Source organism: Bos javanicus, chromosome 1 (assembly GCF_032452875.1).
Source record: "Bos javanicus breed banteng chromosome 1, ARS-OSU_banteng_1.0, whole genome shotgun sequence".
Lineage (NCBI taxonomy): Eukaryota > Metazoa > Chordata > Mammalia > Artiodactyla > Bovidae > Bos > Bos javanicus.
Genome location: NC_083868.1, coordinates 152,086,187 through 152,099,882, shown reverse-complemented (window position 1 = coordinate 152,099,882; position 13,696 = coordinate 152,086,187). Strand labels below are relative to the sequence as shown.

Sequence of the window (13,696 nt, the reverse complement as noted above, 5' to 3'; positions counted from 1 at the left end):
AGGGGAGGGGGCTGGGGACGGGCAAAATGGGAGAAGGGGGCCAGTGCACGGGATGGAAGGTAACCAGACCTGCGGTGGTTATCACCTTGCTGCGCGTGCAGATGTCGAATTATAACGCGGCACTGTTCAGAATTAAAACCAAACCCCCAGCACTTACCAGCAGTCTCAGGTACCTACAGATGTGAGGCTAGATGGTTCTTCTGGATAAGAGACCTGGGACAAAGAGCCGGGCCTCGGAACAATACTGACAATCCCACTCTCTACCGCCCCACACCCTCCTATCAGTGCACTGCTCGCTCTTACGCACCGGATGACTCTTAGAGCTGAATGCCTGTCCTCAGGGAGCAGTAAAAATCACTCAGCAGACTCCACACTGTAAATTAATACAGCTCTCCAGAGCCACTAACTGATTTCTTAGTGTATCAAACTGAATAAAAGGGGGAAGAGCTTTGTTTTTTTTTTTTATTATGACGAACCAAATTTTTTTCCCTTTTTAAAAAAAGTTGAAGTATAGTTGATTTACAATAGTTTCAGGTGTAGAATAGACTGATTCAGTTATATCAAATTCTTTTCCATTGTTATTTGAAGATATTGAGTCTAGTTCCCTGTGCTACACAGTAGGTCTTTGTCATTTATCTATCTCATATACAGTAGTGTGTATATGTTAATCCCAAACTTCTAATTCATCCCTCTCACAGGAACTTTATTTTAAATTCACAGATTGTGATGAATTCTTCCTGTAATAAGTTAATTTTAGTTATAGGAGTGTAAGATGGTCAAAAATGCTACCTGTAATTTAAAAAACAATTGCCAAGTGATTCAATTAACACTGTCAAATTTTTAACAAGGTGTTAAAAATCCATTATTAATTCTACTCTTCATTAGCTTTTTTTAAAACTGATTTTTGTATTGGGGTATAGCCAATTAACAATGTTGTGACAGTTTCATGTGAAAGTCATGGGACTCAGCCACATATATACATATCCCATTATCTTTTAATGAGGAGTAACTTAAGTTACATGTATAATGACGGGATTTTTTTTTTTTTAACGAATTGTTACATAAAATTCACTAGTAAGGGGAGAAATTTCTTAGGACAATTCCACCAAACTTAACTTGTAAGTATTATTATACATACGGTTTTCAGACAGAGATCTACAGCTTCTGTATACAGTTCTATAGCATCTTCAACATTCCCTTTTTCATCTTCGTCAAAAGCTTGTGTCACGAGGAAATGGGCACGCTCTAAGTCCAACTGATGTTTTGATTTCAAAGGATCCGCACTCTTTGACTGAACTAGGATCAGAAAAAAGCCACATACTTATATATACATCCACGGAACAACATGTCATTTTAATATACTCTTTACCAAAATTCTGTAATCCTTCATGTAAAAAACTTAACGAGGTAAAAAGAAATCTTTAAAATTTCCCTGAACTCCTCTCTGTCCCTACTAGCACTTTTCATCATTTAAAAAAATAAAATGAACATTAGCGTTCTCCCCCCACAAAAAAAGACTGAAACTTAGAAAACACTAAATCTAAATAAACTCAATCGTGTTCTAAAGTTAATTTTTTTTTAGTACAGACAATAATTATATAATCTATTAGGCCTTGATGATAAAATTCATGCTGTTTCCTATTCATCAGGGTCCAGAATAAGCCATATTTTTATTGCTGTTTGACCTAAGTGCTTCTGTTTGTTTTTAATATAAAGATACATATCCATAAGAGACTTTCATCTAGCATATATAAAGATCTCTTATAATTCAACAACAAAAAGACAAATCCAATCTAAAATGGGTGTGGTGATTATGTCATCAACCTGTGTCAATTCGATTGGCTCAGAGGTTACCCAGTTGTTTAGCTAAGCAAGATTTCTGGGTAGCCTCTGAGGATGCTTCTGAATGAAATTAGCATTTTGAATTGGTACTAAAAGCAGAGTGCCCTCCCCAATGTGGGCAGGCATCACCTAACCCACTGTGGGCCTGAACCAAGCAGAAGACAGAGGGGGAGAACCTGCCTACTGCAGGACTGCGGGAGCTGGCACACGGGTCCTCCCTGGCTCCTGGACTGCAACTCACACCATCAGGCCCCCTGCTTCTCAGGCCTCTGGACTTAGACTGAACCACACCACTGGCTTTCCTGGCTCTCCAACTCGCAGAGGGAGTGGGACATCTTAGCCTCCATAACTGCATGAGACAATTGCTCATAATAAATCTCTGTATGTACACCCTACTGGTTCTGTTTCTCTGCAGAACCCTGATTTATATCATGGGGAAAGAATCTGTATAGTCATTTCTCCAAAGCAGATATTCAGATGGCCAGCTGGCACATGAAAAGATGCTCACCATTTGCCATCAGGGAAATGAATATCAAAACCACAATAAGATGCCATTTTATCCCCACAAAGATGGCTAAAATAAGACAGAAAGTAACAAGTGTTGACAAGGCTGTGAAGGAAAGAGAACATTGCCGGTGTAATTGTAAAATGGTAGAGCCACTGTGGAAAGCAGTTTAGCAGTTCCTCAAACTTAGACATAAAGCTACCATGTGTGTGCATGTGTGCTCAGTCACTTCAGTCATGTCCGACTCTCTGTGACCTTATGGACTGTAACCCGCCAGGCTCCTCTGTCCATGGGATTCTCCAGGCAAGAATACTGGAATGGGCTGCCATGCCCTCTTCCAGGGCATCTTCCCGACCCAGGGATCAAACCTGGGTCTCCTGCAGTGCTGGTGGATTCTTTACCACTGAGCCACGGATATGCCCAACGCTACCATATCACCTAGCAATTCTACTTCTGGGTTTCAAGAGAACTGAAAACATATGTCCACACAAAAACAGCATTACTCACAACAGACAAAAGGTGGAACCAAGCCAACGTCCAGCAACTGATGAATAATAGATAAATAAAATGTGGTCTACTAATACAATGAAATATTATTCAACCATAAAATGAAATTAGACACTGATACATGCTACCACAAGGATAAATGCTAAAAATATTATGCTAAATAAAAGAAGCCAGATACAAAAGGCCACAAACTGGATGACTCCATTTACAACAAATATCTAGAATTGGCAAATCCATGGAAACAGAAAATACATTATTGGGATTAAAGATTAGCAGGATTAGTAGCTGCTAGGGCTTAGGGACAGTGGGCAGAATGTGGTCCACTGGAGAAGGGAATGGCAAACCACTTGAGTATTCTTGCCTTGAGAACCCCATGAATAGTATGAAAAGGCCAAATGATAGGATATTGAAAGGGGAACTCCCCAGGTCAGTAGGTGCCCAATATGCTACTGGAGATCAGTGGAGAAATAACTCCAGAAAGAATGAAGGGATGGAGCCAAAGCAAAAAGAATACCCAGTTGTGGATGCGACTGCTGATAGAAGCAAGGTCCGATGCTGTAAGGAGCAATATTGCATAGGAATCTGGAATGTTAGGTCCACGAATCAAGGCAAATTGGAAGTGGTCAAACAGGAGATGGCAAGAGTGAACATCGACATTCTAGGAATCAGCAAAATAAAATGGACTGGAATGGGTGAATTTAACTCAGATGACCATTGTATCTACTACTGTGGGCAGGAATCCCTTAGAAGAAATGGAGTAGCCATCACAGTCAACAAAACAGTCCGAAATGCAGTACTTGGATGCAATCTCAAAAATGACAGAATGATCTCTTTGTTTCCAAGGCAAACCATTCAATATCACAGTAATCCAAGTCCATGCCCCAACCAGTAACACTGAAGAATCTGAAGTTGAACGGTTCTATGAAGACCTACAAGACCTTTTAGGACTAATACCCAAAAAAGATGTCCTTTTCATTATAGGGAACTAGAATGCAAAAGTAGGAAGTCAAGAAACACCTGGAGTAACAGGCAAATTTGGCCTTGGAATACAGAATGAACAGGGCAAAGGCTAATAGAGTTTTGCCAAGAGAACGCACTGGTCATAGCAAACACCCTCTTCCGATAACACAAGAGAAGACTCTACACATGGACATCACCAGATGGTCAACACTGAAATCAGATTGATTATATTCTTTGCAGCCAAAGATGGAGAAGCTCTATACAGACAGCAAAAACAAGACTGGAAGCTGACTGGGGCTCAGATCATGGACTCCTTATTGCCAAATTCAGACTTAAATTGAAGAAAGTAGGGAAAACCACTAGACCATTCAGGTATGACCTAAATCAAATCCCTTATGATTATACAGTGCAAGTGAGAAATAGATTTAAGGGCCTAGATCTGATAGAGTGCCTGATGAACTATGGACGGAGGTTCGTGACACTGTACAGGAGACAGGGATCAAGACCATCCCCATGGAAAAGAAATGCAAAAAAGCAAAATGGCTGTCTGAGGAGGCCTTATAAATAACTGTGAAAAGAAGAGAAGCGGAAAGCAAAGGAGAAAAGGAAAGATATAAGCATCTGAATGCAGAGTTCCAAAGAATAGCAAGGAGAGATAAGAAAGCCTTCCTCAGACATCAATGCAAAGAAATAGAGGAAAACAACAGAATGGGAAAGACTAAAGGTCTCTTCAAGAAAATCAGAGATACCAAGTGAACATTTCATGCAAAGATGGGCTCGATAAAGGACAGAAATGGTATGGACCTAACAGAAGCAGAAGATATTAAGAAGAGGTGGCAGGAATACACAGAAGAACTGTACAAAAAAGATCTTCACAACCCAGATAATCATGAAGGTGTGATCACTCACCTAGAGCCAGACATCCTGGAATGTGAAGTCAAGTGGGCCTTAGAAAGCATCACTATGAATAAAGCTAGTGGAGGTGATGGAATTCCAGTTGAGCTATTTCAAATCCTGAAAGATGATGCTATGAAAGTGCTGCACTCATTTCAGATCAGATCATTCTCTCAGTCGTGTCCGACTCTTTGCGACCCCATGAACAGCAGCACACCAGGCCTCCCTGTCCATCACCAACTCTCGGAGGTCACTGAGACTCACGTTCATCGAGTCAGTGATGCCATCCAGAAATCTCATCCTCTGTCGTCCCCTTCTCCTCCCGCCCCCAATCCCTCCCAGCATCAGAGTCTTTTCCAATGAGTCAACTCTTAGCATAAGGTGGCCAAAGTACTGGAGTTTCAGCTTTAGCATCATTCCTTCCAAAGAAATCCCAGGGCTGATCTCCTTCAGAATGGACTGGTTGGATCTCCTTGCAGTCCAAGGGATTCTCAAGAGTCTTCTCCAACACCACGGTTCAAAAGCATCAATTCTTTGGCACACAGCCTTCTTCACAGTCCAACTCTCACATCCATACATTACCACAGGAAAAACCATAGCCTTGACTAGATGAACCTTTGTTGGAAAGTAATGTCTCTGCTTTTCAATATGCTATCTAGGTTGGTCATAACTTTCCTACCAAGGAGTAAGCATCTTTTAATTTCATGGCTGCAGTCACCATCTGTAGTGATTCTGTAGCCCAGAAGAACAAAGTCTGACACTGTTTCCACTGTTTCCCCATTTTTTTCCCATGAAGTGGTGGGACCGGATGCCATGATCTTTGTTTTCTGAATGTTGAGCTTTAAGCCAACTTTTTCACTCTCCACTTTCACTTTCATCAAGAGGCTTTTTAGTTCCTCTTCACTTTCTGCCATAAGGGTGGTGTCTGCATATCTGAAGTTATTGATATTTCTCCCGGCAATCTTGATTCCAGTTTGTGTTTCTTCCAGTCCAGCGTTTCTCATGATGTACTCTGCATATAAGTTAAATAAACAGGGTGACAATATACAGCCTTGATGAACTCCTTTTCCTATTTGGAACCAGTCTGTTGTTCCATGTCCAGTTCTAACTGTTGCTTCCTGACCTGGACACAAATTTCTCAAGAGGCAGATCAGGTGGTCTGGTATTCCCATCTCTTTCAGAATTTTCCATAGTTTATTGTGATCCACACAGTCAAAGGCTTTGGCATAGTCAATAAAGCAGAAATAGATGTTTTTCTGGAACTCTCTTGCTTTTTCCATGATCTAGCGGATCTTGGCAATTTGATCTCTGGTTCCTCTGCCTTTTCTAAAACCAGCTTGAACATCAGGAAGTTCACGGTTCACATATTCCTGAAGCCTGGCTTGGAGAATTTTGAGCATTACTTTACTAGCGTGTGAGATGAGCGCAATTGTGCGGCAGTTTGAGCATTCTTTGGCATTGTCTTTCTTTGGGATTGGAATGAAAACTGACCTTTTCCAGTCCTGTGGCCACTGCTGAGTTTTCCAAATTTGCTTGCATATTGAGTGCAGCACTTTCACAGCATCATCTTTCAAGATTTGGAATAGCTCAACTGGAATTCCATCACCTCCACTAGCTTTGTTCATAGTGATGCTTTCTAAGGCCCACTTGACTTCCCATTCCAGGATGTCTGGCTCTAGGTCAGTGATCACACCATCGTGATTATCTGGGTCATGAAGATCTTTTTTGTACAGTTCTTCTGTGTATTCTTGCCATCTCTTCTTAATATCTTCTGCTTCTGTTAGGTCCATACCATTTCTGTCCTTTATCGAGCTCATCTCAATATGCCAGCAAATTTGGAAAACTCAGCAGTGGCCACAGGACTGGAAAAGGTCAGTTTTCATTCCAATCCCAAAGAAAGGCAATGCCAAACAATGCTCAGACTACCGCACAATTGCACTCATCTCACACGCTAGTAAAGTAATGCTCGAAATTCTCCACACCAGGCTTCAGCAATACGTGAACCGTTAACTTCCAGATGTTCAAGCTGATTTTAGAAAAGGCAGAGGAACCAGAGATAGAATTGCCAACATCCGCTGGATCATGGAAAAAGCAAGAGAGTTCCAGAAAAACATCTATTTCTGCTTTATTGACTATGCCAAAGCCTTTGACTGTGTGGATCACAATAAACTGTGGAAAATTCTGAAAGAGATGGGAATACCAGACCACCTGATCTGCCTCTTGAGAAACCTGTATACAGGTCAGGAAGTAACAGTTAGAACTGGACATGAAACAAGAGACTGGTTCCAAATAGGAAAAGGAGTACGTCAAGGCTGTATACTGTCACCCTGCTTATTTAACATCTATGTAGAGTACATCATGAGCAACGCTGGTCTGGAAGAAGCACAAGCTGGAATCAAGATTGCTGGGAGAAATATCAATAACCTCAGATATGCAGATGACATCACCCTTATGGCAGAAAGTGAAGAGGAACTAAAAAGCCTCTTGATGAAAGTGAAAGTGGAGAGTGAACTAGTTGGCTTAAAGCTCAACATGAAAACTAAGATCATGGCATCTGGTTCCATCACTTCATGGCAGATAGATGGGGAAACAGTGGAAACAGTGTCAGACTTTATTTTTGGGCTCCAAAATCACTGCAGATGGTGACTGCAGCCATGAAATTAAAAGATGCTTACTCCTTGGAAGGAAAGTTATGAGCAACCTAGACAGCATATTGAAAAGCAGAGACATTACTTTGTCAACAAAGGTCCGTCTAGTCAAGGCTATGGTTTTTCCAGTGGTCATGTATGGATGTGAGAGTTGGACTGTGAAGAAAGCTGGTGCCAAAGAATTGATGCTTTTGAACTGTGGTGTTGGAGAAGACTCTTGAGAGTCCCTTGGACTGCAAGATCCAACCAGTCCATTCTAAAGGAGATCAGTCCTGCATGGTCTTTGGAAGGAATGATGCTAAAGCTGAAACTCCAGTACTTCGGCCACCTCATGTGAAGAGTTGACTCATTGGAAAAGACTCTGATGCTGGGAGGGATTGGGGGCAGAAGGAGAAGGGGACGACAGAGGATGAGATGGCTGGATGGCATCACTGACTCGATGGACATGAGTTTGAGTGACCTCCGGGAGTTGGTGATGGACAGGGAGGCCTGGCGTGCTGCAATTCATGGGGTCGCAAAAGTCGGACACGACTGAGCGACTGAACTGAACTGAGGGCCTAGGGGGAGATAGATGGTTAGGTAGCATCACTGACTCAACAAACATGAATTTGAAAACCCTAGGAGATAGTGAAAGACAGGGAATCCTAGCATGCTGCAGTCTATAGGGTTGCAAACAGCTAGACACAACTGACAAACTGAGCAGCAACACCAGGGGATGGGAGGAATGGGGCGTGACTACTAATGGCTAAGAGGTTTCTTCTAGGGTGATGAGAATGTTCTGCAGTTAGATAGTGGTGATGGTTGCACAACTCTGGGAATACACTAAAAACCACTGAATTGTACACTATAAAAAGCTGAATTTTATGGTATGTGAATTATATCTCAATAAATGCTGTTTAAAAAACCTTTAAATTTTGTCTCAAAATTGTGCTTGATCTTTTTAAAAAACTATAATCCTCAGTAACACCTCTCTAAACCATGTATTATACTAATCCCATTTATTAAATGAATGTTAAAATATTCAGCTCAAGGTTTCTCAGCCTTGGCCCTACTGATATTTTCACCTGGATAATTCTTTGCTGTGGATGGTCCTATGCATTGTAGAATTTCCCTGTAGCACTGTGCCTGCCCTCCAGCCAACCAGATGCTAGCAGCATACTGCACCCTGACCCCTAACATAGACAACAAACATCTCTCCAGACAATGTAAAATGTCTCCTGAGAGGCAAAATTGATTCTAGTTTCGAACGACTATCTAGTCTATGGTTTCACAGCTGTAAGTGGAAGGGCAGGGACTCAACTTAGATCTTTAATTCCAAGTCTTGAGTTTTTTACACTTCAGTAGTGAATTTCAAACTGGGTCACCTTCCCCACCCACAAAGTCATGTCATCTCTCAAAGTTTCTTGACTGTCAGCAGACTCTATCTGTTTTAAAAACTGGGATTCTGAACAAGATTTTTATTTGATAAAGAACTCTTCTGCATGAAATGATAATTAAGTAAATCATTTAATTCCCATTTCACTTGCTGAACAAAATGGGTCCAAAAGTTGGCAAAACATTTAAGGTATGTTACACTCTAAAAATCCTTTTTTGAGCTTTACTTCTGTTTTACTGACAAGTTTTCATTCGTCAAGAGATTAGGGCTATCTCATTCTGTGCCTGAGTATCATATAAACATCACATTTATAAATTTAAAAACTTCATTTACTTAGCAAGGAAAATGAAGTGTCTCTGAATTCCATGGTATTTTGAATATATGGATGAGTATAAATTTGTATCAAGTGAGAGCTTGACACACAAACAGTTAACATGTCAACGCATGCAGTTTCTGGGCACTGTCTTACAAGGAAATACTGTGTCTGTAAGGAGACTGTCATAACAAAAAACCCAACAATTAAATCTACTTTATCTTAACTATAAGCTGGTTGGTAACTGCTACTATCTGTTCAGAATAAGTGGTAGAAAGTAGCACAAAGTCTGTCAGAATGCTGAATAAGACCTCTCTAAGTTTGCGGCTTTATTAGATAGCCACAAGGAAAACAGGGTGGAAAAAGAGTCCTCAGTGACATGAATACATCCTTGAAACAAAATATCAACAGATGATCATTTTCTTTCCTACCATGTAAACAACAGATTTTGCCAAGAACCCACTTACTTCTAAGGGAACGATGAACATTAAGCCTGGGAACTTGTGTCACAGCATTTGCCATGAGGCTTACAAAAATAAACAGGTTGTTCCAGGTCTCTGCTTACATGCCACTTTCCCAAGATACCGTTGGCAAACTCTCTAAAATGAGAGTTTAGCTAAGGTCTTCAGGTTGAGGATACTGATACGGTAAAGACTGTGCATCCACTGCTGAAGTCTTTAGACACTGAAGAGAAAGAGTCATTTAATTTTAATAGCAGGAGAGGGCATGTGACAGATATTTAAAGGCAGATTTTAACAGGATTCTAATCCCGATTCTGCCAATGACACACTGTTTGAATGTGGATAATTCATGTCCATTTCTGGGAAATTAGGATATCACATTATGTGACCTCTGAGGTTCCTCTTCACAGATCTATCACTTATTTTCATATTACGATGTTCAAAGATGCGATTACCAAAAGAGGAATAAGCGACAAACAAGTGAAGATCAAGAATCAAAGATGAAAACAAAAAGGAAAGAGAAACATAAGGGAAAAGTAAGATGAGATAGGAAAGAAGAAAAGAAAATAGTGACGTGGTTAGTAGTCTTTACCTGCTGAATGTAAGGCCTGCACTCTTTCCAGATACTCATTTATTTTTTCTTGAATATGTTCTAGGCTTGATCCTGCCATCTCAGCATAAATTAAAGCTTGTGCAGCTTCCTAAAAATAAAAAAAGAATTCAAAAGACTCTAACAGATGAATTACAATTTGAATTTTCTATACCACTTTCTAACTCATGGTTGGTTTCTATGAATGATAAAACAAGAATGTCTTTAAGATACTAGAAATTTTTTTCATAAGATAAATGAATAATAGTCCTTTACTAAACTTTTTTCAGTTCTCAATGCTCTCAATTTTCTCAGACTGTTGAAACTTTACAAAGTCAAATAGAAGGGGTTGATTTTAAACATTTTCTTAGAATAACTGTGATTTACGTTGTTTTCCTTCTTCTCAGTGCAGTAGGTCAGACGAAACTACTTACTGTGAAAAGGTGATCTGAGTCCTGAGAGCATTAGAACAGACAATACTCATAAATATCAACAAACGATTATAAACGTTAATTGTCTCACTATGGCAAGAAAAGTTTTTTCTCCAAAGAAACCATTGTCAAAGGGGGACACATTTTAAGGCAGGTTTCAGTTGAATGAAAGAAACTTATTTTAATGAAGAACACCTAGATCCATTTTCCAGTTATTCCATGACCTCCTCAGCCAGTCAGGCTGTGCTAGTGAGGAAAAGCCTCCGTTCTCGCCATCACCATTTCAGGAGGGTGACCAGAGCTACCAGAGAGACTCCCCCCAGCACCACCACCTTCCCTGCAGCCATCTAAATGGATGCATTTCAAGGAACCCTAGGCCTCATTAGCTGGATCCAAAGATGCCATCCCTTTTTGAATCCAGTTACTGGAAGAATCATTTCTCTGAACCTACAAAATCAATAAGAAGAGTACAATTTTGATCCAAATGGAAGTTGGGGGTAGAAAAGATACGTTTTCCTCAGATCCTGCAGTTCAGATATTTCAAGGGAGGAAAATATAATTGTATATGTAAATACTGTAGCCAGTTTTTTTAACTGTTGGTATCAACTTTATTTTGCTCATTTCATTTACACTTGAACGTGATTAACAAGGAATCCCAAAGAGAACAGCATGAAGACAGAAAACACTAAATATCTGAAACAGTTTACATAAATAGAAACACCACCACTCTGCTGATTCTCTCAAGGAAAAGAAACTCTTCATAACAACATGCATGTAATTCTAAGCAAAACAAAAGGCACTGCACAGGATTTCCTTTCACTTTAGAAAAAGCTATTTCATATGGCACTACGTTTACTTAGGAACATTTGTCATTATTTCACAAAACTAACAAAACACAGTCCTACTTTTAAAGAAATACCACCATTATGAAATTGTAAAGAAAAAAAAGTTCAAAAAGAATGACTCTGAAACACAACCGAAGTCTCTAAATACAGGTTGTAAAATGAAAGCAATCAAACATTAATCTGAGAAAAGAAAATTACACATCATTGATAGCATATAGGTTTATGGAAGAAAAATGACTACTTTATTTTCAAAGCCTGACATTCTTCCTAAAAGAAAAGGTGACGGTCTTTAGAGGATACAGCTCCCTCCACCGGAGTGGGGATGGGCCACGGCTGGAGCTGGAGAGGTCTGCGTCTGCAAATCCTCAGAATTGGTGAGCAGTGGACCAGGGGGAGGGGGCGGGCTCTAATTCTGGCCTCAGCAATTTATCCATAGGAAATATCACAGAAACGTGTAAAGCATTAGCTACAAGGATATTATCATGCTGAAGAAACAGAACGCACATTAAAATGGCCAGGAGACTTTGTAAAGAAACGAGGGCATATCCGCATAATGGGATACTATGCATCTAGCCCTTAATATTATTACTGGTAACAGTCATATCGTTAAACTTTTAAAAAATTCGTAATTTTCTTAAAAGTTCAAAAGAAAAGAACAGGTTTAAAAACAGCATAGACAATCGGACCCGTTTGTTTTTTTAAAAAGGTTGTGTACACACACTGACACTGGGGGGATGGCGACGTGCGGAAGTCAAGCACTACGACGCGCAATGCTTTCTTCTTCACTGACTCGCGGCGCTCTCCCGCGTGCTTCCGGCCCGTCTGTGGCGGTGAGCGCACGTCCGCGGAGCCGAGCGCCCTGCCCCACCGCCGCCCTCAGGAGCGTCGAGCCTGGGGATCACCTCTGCCGCGGCGACCGAGCCCCCGACGGGCTGGCGCCTTAGCCCCGCCCCTGGCCAGAGAGGCCCCGCCCCCGGTCCCCGGCCCCGCCCCCGGCCCACCTTGTAGTAAAACACGGCCTCCGCGTAGCGGCCCTCCTGGTCGCGCTGCACCGCTAGCCGCGCGAACTGCACCGCGTCCCGCTCCAGAGCCGCCGAGTCCATGGTCGCCCCGCGCCGGAGCCCTTCTCGCGTCACCGACCGCCGCGCGCCCAGGGGCCGCGAGAGGTCCCGGGCCGCGAGGAAGGCGAGCCGGAGCTCACTTCCGCCGACTGAGGGAGGACGGCCAACAGCCCACCCCAGGCTCCCAGCCCGCCGGCACCCTCACGCCGCGGCCGCCGCACTCCCGACCGGCCCACCGGCCACACTGCGCAGGCGCAGCCGGGCCCGCGCAGGGGTTCTGGGAGCCAAGGCGACTGAGGGAGGCCCCGGCTCGGCGGAGTGCGCGGGCGGTGGGCGGGGCCCGGTTGCGGCGCGCGTGTGCACGTGACCACCAGGGCTCCGGGGATTGGGCAGGCCCAAGCGGCGCCACGTCGGCACGGCCGCGGGCTTCGCCGACCTCTTGACGGAGTTGTGCGAGTGAGGGCTGTTGCTGGCCAGACTGGGAGCGGGCGCGCATGCGCCTCAGGGAGCCTGGTCCCTACTTAATATCCAGGGACAATGAGCAGCGCTTCCCGCCGTCATCTGAGCTGACTTTTTTAAATCAGGGAAATGAAGTAAGGACATAGCGTCACATTCCCGGCCTCTTCTGAGCTGACTTTTTTAAATGAGGGAAGTGAAGTAAGGACAAAGGGTTCTTAATGTGATACTTTTATAAGGTTTCTAACCATGTGAGTCTTAATCCTGTATACCTCCCCAAGTGTATGGTATTGAGTGAATTGTAGACAAGCAAGGTAATACGTTTTCTTGTGTTCTTATCCTTAGGTTAACTTAATGCTGTCGTCATGACACAATTAGGTGATTATTTGATTAATTTCTTTCTCTCTTTAAGCTCTGACTTCAGCAATACTAATGAAGGAACTTCCCATGTGGCGGAGTGGGTAAGAATCTGCCAGCCAGTGCAGGGGACACAGGATGTATTGTAGCCACGCGTTCCAGGAAACAAACTCACCCAGAAGGACAATGCAGATAGTGGAGTGCAGTTTATTACACAGGGGGGACCAAGGCAGAGTCTCCTCTTAGCCAAGAACCCCAACTGACTTTTGTGAAAACCTTGTATACCTTAGGCTCAAGCCCACATCCCCAAATTCCTTAAACCTAGCCTGAAAAGTGTTAAAGGGAGATACAATCAGGTCACAGCCATGATTCATAATCAGAAGGGTCAGCTGGTTATACATTGTAGCCTACACCAGTGGGTGCCATAAAGATTATAAAGGTGATTGACTATG

At 42.4% G+C, this 13,696-nt stretch overlaps 1 protein-coding gene across 3 annotated transcripts in view; it reads right to left on the bottom strand.

Moving 5' to 3' along the window:
* Positions 1-12,761, bottom strand: part of CAPN7 (calpain 7) — a 51,370-nt gene extending 38,609 nt beyond the window's left edge. The window contains exons 1-3 of one of the 3 annotated variants that reach the window (XM_061424887.1): positions 12,372-12,761; positions 10,098-10,206; positions 1,139-1,296 (exon numbers count right to left, since the gene is read on the bottom strand). In XM_061424887.1, the coding sequence (XP_061280871.1) occupies positions 1,139-1,296; positions 10,098-10,206; positions 12,372-12,473 (369 nt within the window). In that variant the 5' untranslated portion in view covers positions 12,474-12,761. Of the gene's footprint in view, positions 1-1,138; positions 1,297-10,097; positions 10,207-12,089; positions 12,293-12,371 lie in introns of those variants that run through there. The other 2 variants (XM_061424903.1, XM_061424896.1) reach the window with 2 other exon arrangements.
* Between the last annotated feature and the right edge of the window lie 935 nt (positions 12,762-13,696).